Below are 17,537 nucleotides of genomic sequence, written 5' to 3' on the forward strand. Positions count from 1 at the left end.
CTAATCCAACCAGCACTTCATAAAGTGCCTTCCTCTTGAGCAAAACACACACATGTAGATATTTTCTAGTTAATTGAACCAACAGCATCTTCAGAAATTGGAGTCACTATTTTGGCTAAACAGCTTTAATTGTATATATCTAAGGTTTATTGAATGATTGATACTCACTTCTGTTTATCATTTAGTGCGTGCACATCATAAATAAAAGATCAGTCATATTTTAAGAGACAATGAGCTAGGGGATAGATTGGGAAATTTTGTGGAGTTAACATAGGTAGATTAAATAAAATGTCTTATTTGAGTCTTCAAAATATAAATGAGACACTTAAATATCTTTTAATTGAAATTGGAAACATGCTAAATTGATAATTGGAATTTTCCAAACTGAAAACAAACACCTTAACTATACAAAAATAGGAGAGAGAGAGAGAGAGAGAGAGAGAGAGAGAGAGAGAAAGTTTAAGTGGATCCACTCTATAGCCAAAGAAACTAACACTGTCATTTACTAGTTGTGTAACCATGAACAAGTTAATCTCTCTGAGCTCTACTTTATCTATAAAATTTATGTACAGTATAAGGAAATGTGTAAGGCACTTAATTGGGTCCATGAGATATCAAAGTACTCAATACATTTGAGATATTTTTATTTGTTATTATGAAGGTGGTTCTTTCCCATCAGCTCCACTATCATGAATTCATAAACTTTGTTTCAAGAGTTGGAAAAGTACATGGAATAACAGGCAAGTGCCTAGATCCTTCACAGTGGCTACAGTAGTCTCCAAGGGTTTGGAAACCACTGGAAAATTTTTCTTCTGATTATGGCCTCCTGATGGTCTTGGGTGCCTTATTGCTTCAGTTACCAAATATATTTTGATAATTCCCACTCCATAGCTTTTCTCCTCCTCGAACTTCAGGCTTGTGTATCTAACTGCTTATTGAATCCTCTCAACACTTCAAATGCAATAAATCCAAAGCTCAACTCACCAAACATGCAGACCTGATCTTCCTCTCTGACAGATGTGAGGGTCAGGGTTGATTTAATTGACTAACTGACCAGGCTGGTTCTTATTTTCTCATAAATCTGTTAGAGATTAGAAAAGATCACTTTCCATAGCAGAGAAGAGCTGTTCTTCAGTCAAGGATAAGTGAAAAAGGCATTGTTCCCTTCTACAACATTCAATAAGCCATTTCAAGAGATTCTGTAGCTTGAACCATGACTATTTTTTTTTCACACAGAGTATTTTAGTTGCTTCTAAGCCACTTGTGTGTGTGTGTGTGTGTGTGTGTGTGTGTGTACTGGGGATTGAACTCAGGGATGCTTAACCACTTAACCAAATCCCCAGCACTTTTTTTTAAATTTTGAGACAAGGTCTCACAAAGTTGTTTAGGGCCCACTAAGTTGCTGAGACTGACTTTGAACTTGAGATCCTCCTGTCTCAGACTCCAAGCTGCTGGGATTATAGGCATGCACCACCACCACCCATCTGGCTCTGATTGTGCCTCTACCTCTCATTGGCTGGGATTTTTTCATCCTAGAGTGTAAATTACAAGCCCTGGGTGACCTGCCTTCACCACTCCAGTTTCCTCACAGCTTCTTTTGACTTCATACTTTGTTTCAATAATCCTAAACAATTTTCCATTTTTCCTTTCAAGTTTGATAACTTTTTCATTTTGCTGATGCCTTTAACAATATCCTTTCCATAATGCCTACTCATTCTTCAAGGATAATCTCAGACAGCATATCTCCAGGATGGCCTCCCTGACGCATTCGGGCTGGGCTACCTGACAGCTCCCTGGCCCCCCTTGCATCCCTGGCTTGCTTACTGCACTGCATTGACAAGACACCCCCTTCTTCTGACATCTAAGTGGTCAGCATCTCCATGTTAATGCTTTCCTATCCTGCATCCCTAGCACTATGCTAAAATTTAGTGAAGGAGGCTGAGGAAAATGTGTGCTGAAGATGTTCAAGCAGAGATAAATCAGAGGCTCTAAACACTGGCTGCATACAGAAAACAACTAAGGATCTTTTGAAAATACAGATGCCAGCAACTCACTCCAGTTCACTGAAGTCAGAAGTTTTGGAGGGGAGTCTAGGTGTTTAGGCATTTAAAACTCAGGTATTGATAATGTGCAGCTGGGACTGGGAACCAACTGGCTCCATGATCACTGAAAAATGATTTGGTGAATGGTTTCCAGAGTCAGATAAAGGTTAATGCTTAAGGCACCTTTACTCATGAAGTTATATGACATGATTGCTGATATTATGTTTAATTTTTTTTAAATATTGCCCCCCACATTATTATAATGTTTTGTTTTGCACTCAGGTGACTTGGTTGATCAGTCAGGCACCAGATTATGATCACCCTAAAACCTTAATGTTCTTGAAAGAATATCCTCCAAATTCAGACATCTGATTAAAAGATTGTGAGAAAATAGTCTCAAGGGGCGTTTTACATGCCTCATAGATTCCTATAGAGATAGATATCAGAAGTCTCAAGTGTGAAACTTCCTGGTTCTCTCAAAATGCCATATTTGTAATATGCAAACCATTGCTGCCTCTTTATAATGACTGTAGTGAAGAGCAGTGAATTTGCTTTCTTTTATAATATCCGGGCCTTCTATAATAAAGGCAGTACCATATTTTGACTCCATGTACTTTTATAATGAACAAGACTTGGTAGAAGTTCTATATGGAATAGAAATGCTAATTTGGAATTAATGCAAAAATTATTAGTGTTTGTGGGAAGAGTAAGTGGCTATAATTTTGCCATTCTGAGTACTTTTTAAGAAAAGGAATGTTTAAAAATATAAAAATGGTCAATCAATATGTTAGGAGCAAAATACCCTGGAGTACTGAAATTTCAAAACTAATATTCAAACTCTGAATCTGTTTGATTAAAAAAGTTTAATGAGCTATAAAATAAATACACTTCCATTAAATATTAAATAAATTATTTACAACTTGAAAAAATACTTTTTATCTCCATGCATCTCTTTATGTACAGAAATTATTTAGCATAAAAAAGTGACAATTGAAAGTTTAAAACCATCAGAACAAAAAGGTTCCATTTTCTTCACTGAAAGGAGGACCGATTCATCATTTACGGTTGTGACTTCGCAGTGACTCTGACCTGATACCCTGTTAAAAAATAAAGTGTTAGAGAATAAGCTTAATTCCAACATAGTTTTAAAAAATTTCAATGAAAAATCAGCAATCAGAATTTCTGCCATTTTTTTTCAAAATTGTTTTATGAAAAATGCTAAAAGCTTTTCAGAAACAAAATATTGCTTTAGCTTGAATTCTCTTTCATTTCTGCTTGGGTTATAGGCCTCCTTAGAAAACTAAAGATGCTCATACCAGTTGCATAAATTTCTGCTTAATAAAAAAAGCAATAACTGTCATGAAAATTAGGTTTCCTAACTAAATCTACACAGTGGACATAATTAAAAACAGAGATTAAGTGGCTCATTGTACTTATGATATGCAGTTAATTTAGGATAATTAGTACCAAGAGCATAATAATAGTAGCTACCAGTTAATAGGCAGCCACTAAATGCCAGCACAGCATATTCCTTTTCCTAAAATTATTCTGGGACTTACACTGAGAAATCTTGATGGCACCAAATAACCAAAAATCTACCCTATTTATATTGGTGGTCTTAACTTCATCACAATAGGCCAATACATTAAAATTTTGATGTAATAAATACTGAGTATAACACTGCTATAAATAATGATTTATTTCATGAGGTATGGGACTAATTCTCTAACAGGCTGAGAATATAATATCTGTACCTAACCAATGTTAAATAGAGTAGGGTTCTCTAAGCATCAGAATCATCTGGAACACTCATTAAAGATAAAAATTTCTGATTCAGTAGATTGAGCATTGGGCATAGGAATGTTCACGTTTAACAAGCATCTCAAGTAACTATTAAACCCACTGACATTAGGAAAACAGCGCCTTAAGGAGGTGACATCTTCAATGTCTGAGGAGATGAAATTCTTTCTTATGACCGACTTTAAGTGTACCCTTGATTTCTTTTCCTCCTTCTTCCACTGGAAGTTTTCTTTCATGAACTCCTTTCTTTAGTTGTCAATGAATTATCCCTCTTCATACCTTCTTACCTTCTACTTACAACATGCTAACTCTCCCTTTTTATTTTTTGGTGCTAGCATGCATTCTACCACTGAATCCTACTTTCCAATCCTACAGCTCTCCCTGTGGACAAAAGTGTGTGTGTGTGTGTGTGTGTGTGTGTGTGTATTATTTATTTACCAAGTTACATACCCCTCTCTCTGTTTCTACTTCCTTTCTTTAAAAGGAGTATTTAATCTACTGTCCCCACTTCCTCAGCCTTTTAGAACAAGCACTCTGCTCTGGCTCTCCACTGTATGAGCTCAACCTATCATTACAACGTTCCCTTCTCTAATATTCACTGGAGCCAGGCTGTTTTCTAAAATGATCTGTTTCATCTCTCAGTATTTAACACTCATCTTCCTTTTCTTCATAATTGCTTTTTACCAATCTCACAGGTCCTTTAAGGTTTACCTTCAATGTCACGCTAAATATATATAATTTCCTGCTACCAAAATGCCTCTCACAAGATTTTTTCATTCATCAGAAATTTTTCATACTCCATTGGTTCCTTTCTGGTGACTTCCCTTAGTATTCTGATTCTCTGCATTCTCCCCTATCTAAATGTTATGTTCCTTGAGAATTCTCTCACATCTATATACTTTTTAATACTGAATAAGTACATAGCCCATTCTCAATACCAAACTCAATCTCATACTCAAAGAATAATACTTTCATATAGCCATTAAGAGTATGTTCATAATTAAAAACATATTCCTCATTTTTCTTGAGATTAATAGTGCTATATTTTTCACAAGTATAGGATATAATGTAAAGTCAAGTTTACAAGTCAAACCTGTATTATCTTCAGTTATGCTATAGAATGTGCATGTCCATTTTCTTGTTGAAGTTTCTTTTGTTCTTCTGCTTCTTCCTCAAATTCTCTGAAGTATCTTTTTCGAAGCCTTGAGAGAAGAAGATTTTCTACTGTTACTAAAATCCCATCCATCTATATGTTGACTGAGGTTTCCCCAAGTACAAGGGATTCCTTTTCATGAGCTCTTATAGACAACAGAGCAGGATACTTCATGCTAAACAAAAGCTTAAACCCGACTATAAAATACCACCAGTATTCTCTTTTAAGGTGACATTTATGTTGCCTTTATATAAACATATTTCCAGAGAACAGAGGTTTAAATGCATCTTTAAGATGTAAACTTTCAGAAGGCATGGAACATATCCAAATGCCTTTTTTTTCCCCTTAGGAATTTAGCACAGCTGCCAAATACACACTTGGAAGAGATGGTGGTATAGTTTTATAACACATGGACTTGATGTTTATACACACCAATTTAAATGATCAGAATTTTTTTAAACCAGCTTACAAAAACAAGTTGTTTTATTTATTTCTAAATATAAACATTTCCTTCTAATTTCATACATTGCTATAAAAATTCAGTGGATTAAAAAATTTTGACATTATGCAAGCAATTCAATTTTTAGTAGGTCTTTAATAAATCTACTAAACATTATCATCAAAATCATAAGAACTTTCATTATGATATTTAAGGAAAAAATTTACTTCAGTTATGGAAAACCCAGTAATTATGGCTTAGGCTTATGTTTGTTTTGTTTCATATACAAAAAGAATATGAGAGTAAAGGAGGAAAAGTGTGGCTTAATTTTAAGTGTGCTAACATGATAGCTTTCCATATTTTTCTAAAGGATTATTAAATATTGCAAGTTGAATGACTGAAAAATTTAATTATTGCAAAACACCTTTCTTAACAAGCATTTTTTCTTCTATCCCCCTATATCAAATAGTAATGATTTATCTGAGGATATCTTCCTAAACACATTTATATATCTGACTTGAGGTACTAGAAGATCAGAATAAATTCCAGGATGTGCAAAACAAATTTAAACTATACATCAAGCTTCATGTGCCTGATAAAACAGTTCTTTACATGCCATTTTATTACTATCTGATCTGAATTTAAGATACTAGTAAACAATAGCAAAAGATAACCACTTGTTTCCTGAAGGACAGCAGTAGTAGATCATGTACATGATCCAGTGAAAAGTAATTTACCAAGACCTAAAATTAGAATAATGAGTCCACTGCTTTTCCCAAGCTCCAGTGGCACATGAGTCATCACAGAGCCATTCATGCCCTCCCCCAACTTCCCTCATTCAGTATCTTCTGTTTGGTAGACAAAGCCGTTTTATGTACCCATCAGTGCCTACTACATAGAGCAGGCCAGTTCTAGCTTTCATTGGTCATGAAGTGAAGTATATGATGTTGTTAGTAACAGAGGGAAGATATTGTTGGAGTGAAGCACTAATAGAATTGTTCTTGCTTCCTACACCATGCCATCTGGAGGAAATGTTTTGGTTACACTCTCATTGTTATTTGACAATAAGAAAATAGGCATAAACTGTGAATAAATTATCACTGTGCTATGAAACTACAAACTCAGGATTTTGCATTCCAAGACAAGCAGAGACATGTCTCTTCTAGGCTGCAAATTTGAGGTTCTTTGTGATTTTTAATACCAAGGCAGTATGTCTGATGCTATGAATCTACTATTATTTTCTGGGCAACATGCTTCATCTTAAAATATTCATAGAAGATAACAGCACTTTCTGAGATTCAGAAATAACTCTGAGAGAAAGATGACATGCAATAAAACCATCTACTTTTAAGTTCAAAAAATTGCTATGAAATTCTGAAAGAGAACATAATGTGTTGAGTTTCTATGGTAGGCAAAGTAATATAAATTCTGACTGTATTATTCAAAGATCATATGCTACCAAAAAATAACTAATTCAAAATATTCTAGTAGGGTGTGATAGAAATATTGAAGAAAATTAACCTTATTAGGAATTGTTAAGCTGTGCCATACTTACTGGACTGTAATAACAACAGCAACAGCTGTGAAGCTTGTAGCAGAGACAAAGGCAGCTATAGCTGCTAACGCAACTTTTGAGAAATCTCTGTCACCCATGCTGTGAGTCTTCATGGATTTTTCTCCACACCGTTCACCAAAATAATCATGATGACATCTGCAAACAACCCACATTTAGAAATTATAATCACTAAAAACGCCTTATATATTCCCAGTTCACTTTCTAAGTCAAAAACAGCTATGTAATTCCAACATTTAAAAAAAAAAGTTATGTATTTGTATTTCAAAATCATGAGACATAGAATGCATTCTAGCTAAATATCCATTAGTCAAGATTAGTTTGGGTGTGTTAGTCCAAGAAGACACACCTTGCTATTCTGTGTGCTTCTTTTATGACCAACTGATGAGTTCAGTGACTTATACAGTTAATATATTCCACTATCATCTAATGTGTTAGCAATTTTGGGGGACTAGAACAACTTGAAAATTAGGTGAAGAGTTGATTAAGGATCTTTTTTTAAAAAAAATACATATTGTAAAACAATAATTTATAGCAGTGATCCTCAAAAATATAGCACACAAGTCCAATCTGGCCATTTGCCAGGTTTTTCACAACTCATAAAAATGAGTTTTTAATCCTTTTAATTGGCTATATAAGTACAAATACAATCTCAGCCCATAAAACCTAAATATTTTCTTCCTGATTCCTTAATACAAAGTGTGCTGATCACTGGTTTATACACTGGAAAAAAAATCAGTGGTTTTCTGCAGCTAGGGATTTTTCAGATATGGTGTAGGAAATATATAGTTCTATGTAATTCTTTGAAACTTACTTGCATGTTACTGCCTCCAGATTCTCTATATATTTGCATTCTCCATGAATGCAGAAATTTTGAAATTCTGCATCACATGGATTTTTCTTCTTTTTGTTTCTTCTATTTTTTCCACTTTTCCCTCCCTTTTTCTTTCTTTTGGGTTTATCTGAAGTCTTTTCACTTTCTGTTTTATTTTTCTTGGGCTTAATTACCTGTTCAACTGAAAAAAGAAAATAAGATTTCTTAACAGTCTCTCTCATCTTGAACATTATTTTGGATCCATGAGACAAAGAAATCAGAGCAGTAAGAGCTCACAGGGATAACAACCATGTTTGTCTCATTATTTAACACAATACACACAATAAGTGGGCAGAGAATATCTGTTGTATGGCAATTAAACATCTGAACACCTTAGTTATTTACACATTTTTATTTTGATTATTTGTATTGAATGTGTATTATTATCATCATTAGTATTAATAGTAAGACATATGTGTCTGATAAAATCCATTAAACATTTTTAGCATTTTTTGAATTTCTAATACATTCCACGTTCTTGGCAATGAGTATCAATTTACTTGAATCTAGATCATGACTGCATGCACTGTTATCCATATGACATAATGAGGAGACTGAAATTTAGTGAAGACAAGCAATTTGTCCTGGGATATATAGCTAGAAAATGACTGTGCTGGGATGACGATAGCCTGTTATTTTTTCATAATACTCTTCCTTCTCTTTGGAAAGGTCAATGTCATTGATTAAAATGACATTGAACTTGGGGTTTATTTGCTGATTTCATTTACCCATATTGGCCCAGTGCTCACTGTTATAGTTGGGAATTAGTAGACACTATTGGAGAGTGCAAAAAACTGATTATATATTTTAAAAAAACTGATTATATATTTAACCAATTTTTCCAGATTATATATTTAACCAATTTTTCCAGATTACAACAGATCACAATTGATACCTTTCATGATGCTCATTTCTGTGTTTGATCTATTTAAAATAATCCAGGAATATTTGTTAATTGATTCCTTGGACATTTAACTTAACACAAATCTATAGAAAGTTTGTTCAGGGTGTAACTTTTATGCTAAAGTCATAGAGGGGAAGTTTCCATTTAGTGGTATGCATTCTGTTCTACTAAAACCTTAATAGGTTTATATGATGAACTATTTAGCAAGCAGATCCCAATGAAAAGAGAAAATATCATTTATCATAAAGGTCACACAGTACCCATTACATAGAAAACTTCAGAACCACAGTGTGAAGGTTAACAAGAGTATGATAAATAAATATTATGAATATTTCGACAGGCTATTATAATAACACTAACAAAATTCAAATTAGGAGAACTGTCTAACACAGGTGGTTATGCAATTTTTATATTGAAATTTTCCTCTGATCCAAAAAAAAGTACAAGTTAGAGTAAGTCCTCTAAGAGAAGCATTTTAAATGAATATTACTCTACTTTATCAGATAGATTACAAATCATAGATAGAGGCAAATCATAGTACCTATGCTAAAGTGTGGCAATAGACATTATACCCATGGAAATTTAACTGAACAGCTTTCCAAAGAAGTTCTTCCAGTGATCTCATACTATTTTATAATGCATTGCAATCTGAGCACTAGTTATTAGCCCTAGTAATAATGGATTTGGCTTTCTGATGTCTTAACAACTTAAAATATAGTTAAGAGACAAGTTGCTAGATACCTGGATGGTCTAATCTCATCCAACTGTAAGAATTGTAAGTGAACCTTTTCCCTAGCCCAAGTTCAGAAGTAAGGAAGTAGAGAGGCCACTACATCTTTGCCCAGCTCCCACTTAAACCACTCTTTTTCCCTCTGGTTCCACTTGTTCTCTCTTCTCTAGCTTTGGGATTCAGGGAGAGGAGAAGTCAGGGAAACTGGTCAGAAAAGAAGAGGCCTTAAAAAGCTCTGAAACTTTCTTTCCCTGCTCCAGCTGGATGCTCCTAGTACATGAGATCTGACTTATTGATGGCCTCTTCTTCCATGAAACTCCAAAGTAGAATGAGGGTACTGAGCAACATTTATCTCTTTCTCTGGTATTCATTTTAAGTAAAGGGTCTTTTAAAAAGATCAGATAACAGGAAAAGTGAGTCATATTTTAACTAACAAATGGAATTTGGAGTTAAATCATGATTTTAGTGATATAAAATTTATGCATACTTGTTCTTTATTATTTCTAGGCTTTATTGTCATTACCAGTTTCTCAACAGCAAGTATTTTAAAGGATAAAAGTCAAATTCCTCCTGTCCCATTTACTTTTTTCTGTTGCCTTGTGTTAAAATGCAGTTATCTGGGGAAGGATGGGTTGGGAAAAGGGGATACAGATGCTAAGAAACAAAGCAAATAGGAATGGTTAAGGTCTACTTCTGTCTCAGAATAGAGGTCACATGGCATAATGTGAAGGAATATAATATCTGGAATAAAACAGAATGAGGTTCTAATTCTGGCTTAAGTGCTACCTGTGCAGCCTTGGGCAACACAATCTTTTTTTAACATCATTTATTGCATCTGTAAAATGAAAATAATGATGCCTACACTTAGTAAAGTTGAGAAGATTCGATTTAAACATAAAACATCAATTAATCCTCTAGACATAGGATGTGATCCTATATAGAACTTTCTGACTCAGTTTACCTAGAAAGGTATGCAATTCACACTTTTCTGAAGCAGTTTTGCTCCTGTAAACCCACATCCCTTCAGCTACATTTCCCCTTTATCCTTTACGTACCTCTGACTGAATCATCCACAATGTAGCCAGATATTTGTAGTTCAGCATCATATTCTAAATAGTCATAGTCAGTTCCTGAGGACACTTCAGTACTAGAAGGCGTTTCAGTCACAGGGGAAATCTCAATTCCTGGGGTAGTCTCATTTCTTGAAGCAACCTCAGGTCCACTAGTACTGTGGTTCTTGGACAATGGTTCCCCTTTCCCAGAGTCAGTGTCATTGAGATCCAATCCAACAGCATGATGGCCTGCAGGGGAAAGATTAAGGAAAGAAAAGATGAAGCAGGGTGCCTCTCTCACCAGCCAGCTATGTTAAGTAGAACTGTTTATCTTCTGATATCAAAGCAGTTATTGCACATGTGCTCTTGTTTTTGATTGAGTCACTTCACATTTTGCCAAAAAGCAAACTCAGCTGTTCCAATTACAGAGCTTCTTTTATCCAGGGTTTTCTTTCCACAGATAGTCTACATTAATCTCCACATTTTAAAAAAGGTCCAAATTAATGCAACATAAACACTTAACAGGTAATGTCTAAATATTCCCATCACTTTGCATTCCAAATTCATTTGTATTGCTAAAATGCTATCTTGCCCCGTCTTTGTAGGTTCTACATAAAGATTAAATTTTCTTAACATATGCTCACATTTTTTTAAAATCATGTATATATAAAATGTAAAAGTCAATGTAAAAAGTAATGTCAATTTGGTGGCTGATAATAATCATCATTGTCAATTTTTCATTATTATTTTTATTTACATAGGAAAGAAACTTAAGGACTAGGTAAGATATTGGGTCCAGAGTTTCAAGACAGTACTTTATCTTACTTTGTTTTAGGTCTCAATAAAACAGCATCAGAGAGGTGATTTTAATCTTTCCCCAGGACATGAAAGTAAAAGGTGAAAATACAATCAACTAGACAAGAGAAGACAGAGAATTTAGGCAGGAGGCACCAAACACTCCTGGTTCAGGTATTAACTACTCTGTTGAAATCTTTCTGAACCTTTCTTCATGTGTACAACCAAAGGTTAAGATCAAAGGATCTCTAAAGTCTCCATCACCTGGACTAAAGTAAAAGTACAAGTATTCTTCAGGACACTCCTCCTGGCTGGATGCTAGAGACACTTGTCTGGGTTTTCTCTCTTCCTCCGAGGGAGTAACCTTAGAGGGTGATCGCCTCCAGCGGGACAGATTTCTTTTTGGAGAAGCAGTAGCAACATTCAAAAGGCGATAGATTCTGCCCGCCTGGAGAGAATCACCAGGCAGTTCAGAGCCAGCAGATCCTCACCTGAGCCGAGGATCAAGAGCAACAGCACCACCGGCGCCTGAGGCAGCAGCGGAGTTCTCATTGGTCCCTCGGGACGTCGGCGTCTGGGTCTCTGGGGCAACTCAGACAGCAGCTACTGGCAGAAGGAAGAAGTGATAGAAAAAAAGGGGGCACAAGAGCGGCTGTGCTCCTGTGTTCGAAGGCCCGGCCCGGCCCCGCCCGGCTCGGCTCCGGGTGATGGGAGCCGCCGGCGCCCTGGGCTCCACGCAGGATCTCTGGGTTGCTACTCGCTCTCAGGCAGCAAGGTGTGCGAACGTTCGGTAGGCGCCCGCTCACCTGCCGCTTTATAGGGCCGGGCGGGGAGGGAGCCACCGCCTGTGACGTCACTACCGCGGCTGTGGGTGGAGGCGGGAGGCCGCCCCAGAAGTTACTACCCCAAAACCACACACGGATGGCGGGGGCCACACCTCCCTCGTGCGTAAAGAGCCGCGGGGAGGAAATAGAAAGTCAACCTCTAGGTGCAAGGAGAAAAAAATGGAGAATGGAGAGGTAGTACTGGACAGTCAAAAGTTCCAAAGTTTCAAACTATCTGAAAAAAATAAAATAAAACCTCTGTATATATTTTGGTTGATCTCAACGACAGAAAAGTTCCATGATGTAAAAGTACTGTAAGACCAAGAGTGACTAAGCAAGGGTAGCTTGTCTTTAGTGAGGATAAATGAAGTTCATTAAATGAGGAGAGAATCTCCTAAAGGGAAACTTCTTCAGGTATGATGGGCTTTCATCAATCAAAGGCCCTTTGCCACCCACTCTGAAATGGCCAGAATTTCAAACCATCTCCCTCCCCACTTTTTAGGTGGTTCAGGGTCCTGGCCAAAATTAGTATTTAGTGATCTCTCACTTTGCACTTAAAATTTTACCTATACTATCTCGCTCAGTAACCTGTTGGTAAACTCTCATCTCCCCATTTTACAGAGAGATAAAGGGCAGATTTTACAAAGCAAAGAAGAAATTGACACAGCGTGTAATGGCAAGTGTCAGGTAGATTTGATTCAAATTCATATGGCCCTGAAGTTGGCCTCTTGCCACTCTGATAAAGAAATATAGGACTAACCTGATAAAAGAGGATTTCTGGGCAGAACAATGCTTAAGAAGAATCCATTTCTGCTGGTAACATTGACATTTGGGCAAAGGGTAGTGCCAGAGGTTCTGCCTCTCAAATCCCAAGATAAAAGAATCAGCTTCGACCACCCTTTTAGAACCCAGAAGGCATTTAATCATAAGTAGATAAAATGTAGAGGAGAGAGGGAGCTGCTGAATTGAACTTTGATGTAGTGGCAGCTCCAGAACTGGAATTTTCTTGACTTAAGAGAAACAAGTTGCATTGTTCTCCCTCTTTAACTGTCTCCTTGACCTGGAGATACATATCTCTTCCCTGATAGTGCCAGTAAAACAGCCTTTTTAGGAATGTGGGTCACAGTGCCTCTTGTCCTCATTCTGAGAAACTTTTAAAAAGCTTACTGGCCTTTCAGTGGTATATCACAGTGAGTAGGCTAAATAATGCCATACATTTTGCAGAATAAAATGAGCAAGAGTCATGAATCATGTCTTCGAGTCAACATTTGTTGAAAGTGCATTTTGTGTAAACCACCTGTTATACTGTTATGGGGGCAGGGGGTGGGAGTTAAAGAGGAAGATTAAATAGTCACCAGATGCCTGTGTTTCAGGAGTTCGGTGGTGTGGCCCAGAGAGCATCTATGGTTATCCTGGAAAGTTTGAGGAAAGATGGAGAGACCCCCTGAAAGGCCTTCACAGCAGAAAGTTCAGATGAAAAAAAAGACCCAATGTCGAGGTGTGACCAAGTGTGGGAACTAAGGCTGGAAAGGTGGGACTGCACATTCCAGGGTGAAGCAGGGGCCTGCACTGTCATCTTTTTTGGTGGATGAGGCGATTGTGATTCAGAGATTAAAGACTTGCCCAGGATTTCAAAAGGTGATAGTAGAGATTTTGTTTGGAACTCAGGCAGTTGGCCTATAATGTACATTTTGTTTCCCTAGGTGTCAGTTTTGTTCTGTTTTGTCACTGTTCCTCCAATTTTCCTTTTATAAAATTTATTTTTTAATGAACAAGTGAAAATTGCTTATAGCTATGTTGTACAACATAATGTCTTGATATGTTTTCACTTGGGCTATATCGGGCTATTTAACATTTGCCTTACCTCCCATTTTCTTACACTTTATTCTATCATCAGAAATGGTCCACTTTCTATTTGAAGTGAAATTGGGCTCTTTACATTAGAAATTACTTAGTCTTTCTCCAATTGGAAATTCAGAGGATGATAATTTACATTTCTGTGGCACATAACCTAGATCGTGGAAACAGAATAGCTTAGAGCTTAATATGAGCTTTAGAGTTGAATCAATCTAGGTTTTCATATCCAAACTCTACCACATACTAAATTCCTGATATTTAAAAAGCTCAAATTCCTCACCTGAAAATATGAATAAAGAAACACCTACCTGCTATTAAGCAGGTCAAATGAGATAAAATATATAAATAAGTAGCAAAGACCATAGCATATGTTAAGTACTCAATAAACCGTAACCTTGACATTATGAAATTATGCTATTGCAAGCACATTAAAGAACCAAGTAATTTTTATAAATGGAGATGCTCACAGAATAAGTGAAATCATCCCCTTCATTATTTTCAAGCCATGAACTTTGTACATACTTCACACTAAGACTAACCATTTTGAGCGGCTTATGATGCATCAAAGGGTAGCATAGGGGCATCATCATAGTCGCATCACAGTGCATCACCTACTGATGTGTCATGGCATTCTGGAATATGTGCCTGAGTAGTAAACCAGCTTCATGTAAATGAAGGACTCTTTATGTTCTGCATGCTAGCCTGAGACAAAAAGGAATAATTTCAACAAATTTGAATAGGATCTCTACTTTATCCTGATAAACAGATAGTTCCCTAACCTAAGAAGCTAAGGGCAGCCTAAGTCAAATGCCTCTAACCTGCCATTCCTGTTGGTGCCTACTAATCTGTATCCTAATATTTGAAATGCTCATAAAAAACTTACTTTTATTCCACTAAAATATATGCTGTAACCAAAACTATTGTCATGAACTTATTCAAATAACCTTGCATTTTTACAGACAGTGCAAAATCTGAGTATTACAATATGATCAATTTTATTATGAGTCATGAACCCCCAGACCACAATTTAAAAATTCTCCATCTATAGATAGTATTTCCTATATTATTAACAAACATATTAATTCTATTTAGATGTTTATAATGTTCTACTTTTTGTCTTGGAATTTACCCATGCTACAGAATTATTTTGTTATTATATTATTATTTCGAATTTCTTCGAGGAAAAGAGCCTACAGGCACAGTGGCACAAACCTGTAATCCCAGTAGCTTAGGAAGCTGAGGCAAGAGGATCACAAGTTTAGGCCAGCCTCAACAACTTAGCAAGGCCCTAAGCAACTTAGTGAGACTCTGTCCTAAAATAAAAAAATAAAAAGGGCTATCGATGTAGCTCAGTGGTTAAGTGTCTCTGGGTTCAATTTCTAGTATACCCCCCAACCACCAGAAAACCCTTAAATGAACTTGGTAGTTGAACAACTCAACAAACAAAGCTAAATTATTTGTCCTTTACTACCTTTAACATCATAACTTTTGCAGGGCAAGGATTGGTAGATGTAATGAAAGCATCAGGTGATACAACAGAAACTAAGTAAACCCAATATACAAATAATTTCATTTATGCAAAAGAAAAAATATGAATCTTCTAGGTAGTTAATTTGTTTCATCAAATACATTTTGAGAAGTAGGCACTATTCTAGGCACTGGGGAGAGAACTTTGAATAAGTCACAATGTCTTTGTTTTTAAGGACTTTATATTCTATACAGGGAAACAATATATAAAATGAATTTGGATAGTGAAAAGGGTTAGAAAGGAAATAAAATATGTGAAATAGAGGGTTTGAAATGGTGCAGGGAGAGGATGCAAAATAAAACACAGTCCCTACACTTAGTATTTCACATTTTCTCTTTAGAGGAGAACAATGGCAGGATTATATGGAGAGTAGTATCCTACTGAATAATAAGTGTGGATGATCAGAGGTACAGAGAGACACACGTGGGCAGGAAGAACAAGGGATGCAAAACAGATATAAATCTTGAATTGGGCCTCAGAAATGTGGAGGGGTAGGACTTTTAATCTAGGAATTCATGTCATTTCTTCTGTACTCCTCTAAGCACTGCAAGGCAAAAGCTGCTTTAGCACTTCAAGGAGTGGACTGAAGAGAATCACCTCAGAATGTTCTCACTTTCCATTCTCCTCTCTTAAATCCATAGGTTTGGAGGCAGGTCCAAGCCTCTGTATTTTTTTTGAAGAACTCTCAAGAAAATTCTCACATGCACTCTGAAGAAGAATCACTCCACTAGGGGATAACCAGGTAGGAAAAAAAAATCAAGATTTCTACATTCAAGGAGATTATAAAGTAGCAGGGCTGCACATTCATGTGCATGGAAGTTTTGTTGGAAATGTGAAGAATGGAGAAGTGAATTTCACAGGAGGACTACACTGGCTGAGGCAGCACACAAGCAAAGTGAGAGGAAGACACTTATCTCTAAAACACTCATGTTACAAAATGATTCAAACACTATGTCTTTGAAAATAGGGAACTCTACTGTGCCAAAAATATGTTTGAATATATTTTTTAAAATCCACTTTGGATATATTTGTTTAAGAACCAATTTGTCACATAAAAGCCAAAGATCTATGCTAGATTATTATAAATCCTTGGTAATTTGATTCTGAATATAAGACCACAAAACAGGGTATCTGCAACCATCATATACTGAAATAGGAAGCATTCAAATTGTAGTAAGCTATTAATTCTTTATCAATTTGTAATTTTAGAATAAGATTTGGCATTTTTACTATTAAAAAATAATATTATAAAGTCAGGTGATTGAGGTGATCAAAGTCCAATGAAGATATTTATGGACTGACTTACGAATGGTAGTCATTAAATATATTTGCCTTGATTTTTAAAATTATTTTCCCCAGTTCTTTACACTTACTTAAACTTTCTTTAATGCATTTCTACACTTTCCTTGTTTTCTTATACTTTATTTTACATTTTATCACTCCATTTATCACACAACCAAGAAATGTGTGATGACCAGTTTTTAAGTTGCTAAACTCTTATTGATCTCTGGTTATTAAAAAACCAACATACCTCTAAGAATTACATAATACTACTATTAAGGACCAATATTTTATGCATTTTTATGAGTTTATATAACCTTCTTAAATACTTATGCATTTTTAGCATATTTAGAAAATATACCAATTTCACTGCATTTTCTTCCTTCCTCTCCTTCTCCCTCCCTTCCCTCCACACTCTTTTTGGTAACAGCATCCTCAGCCCTTTTTATTATTTTGAGACAGGGTCTCACTAAGTTGCTGAGCCTGGCCTCAAACTTTTAATCCTTCTGCCTCAGCCTCTCACGTTGCTGGGATTGCAGGCATGCACTACCACACTCAGCTAGAGAGAGCAAGTTTTTTTCATACCTGTACTATACTGATTATCATGTCAATAATTAGGCCGGAGGGAGACTTTACTTGGTATCCATTTACATCTTTGCCCTTAATAACAAAACCCAGATTTTAA

The 17,537-nt window shown here is 36.0% G+C and overlaps 1 protein-coding gene across 1 annotated transcript; it reads right to left on the reverse strand.

The window, feature by feature from the left end:
• Window positions 1-2,886: 2,886 nt before the first annotated feature.
• Areg (amphiregulin) lies at window positions 2,887-12,176 on the reverse strand. Its single transcript, XM_015499136.2, has 6 exons — window positions 11,854-12,176; window positions 10,571-10,816; window positions 7,822-8,023; window positions 6,990-7,145; window positions 4,936-5,044; window positions 2,887-3,139 (listed from the first exon to the last, which is right to left on the reverse strand). Exons 1-5 carry the CDS (start codon window positions 11,912-11,914, stop codon window positions 4,951-4,953), a joined length of 759 nt encoding a protein of 252 aa, XP_015354622.1. The 5' UTR covers window positions 11,915-12,176; the 3' UTR covers window positions 2,887-3,139; window positions 4,936-4,950.
• Window positions 12,177-17,537: the final 5,361 nt, after the last annotated feature.

Source organism: Marmota marmota, unplaced genomic scaffold, assembly GCF_001458135.2.
Source record: "Marmota marmota marmota unplaced genomic scaffold, marMar, whole genome shotgun sequence".
Lineage (NCBI taxonomy): Eukaryota > Metazoa > Chordata > Mammalia > Rodentia > Sciuridae > Marmota > Marmota marmota.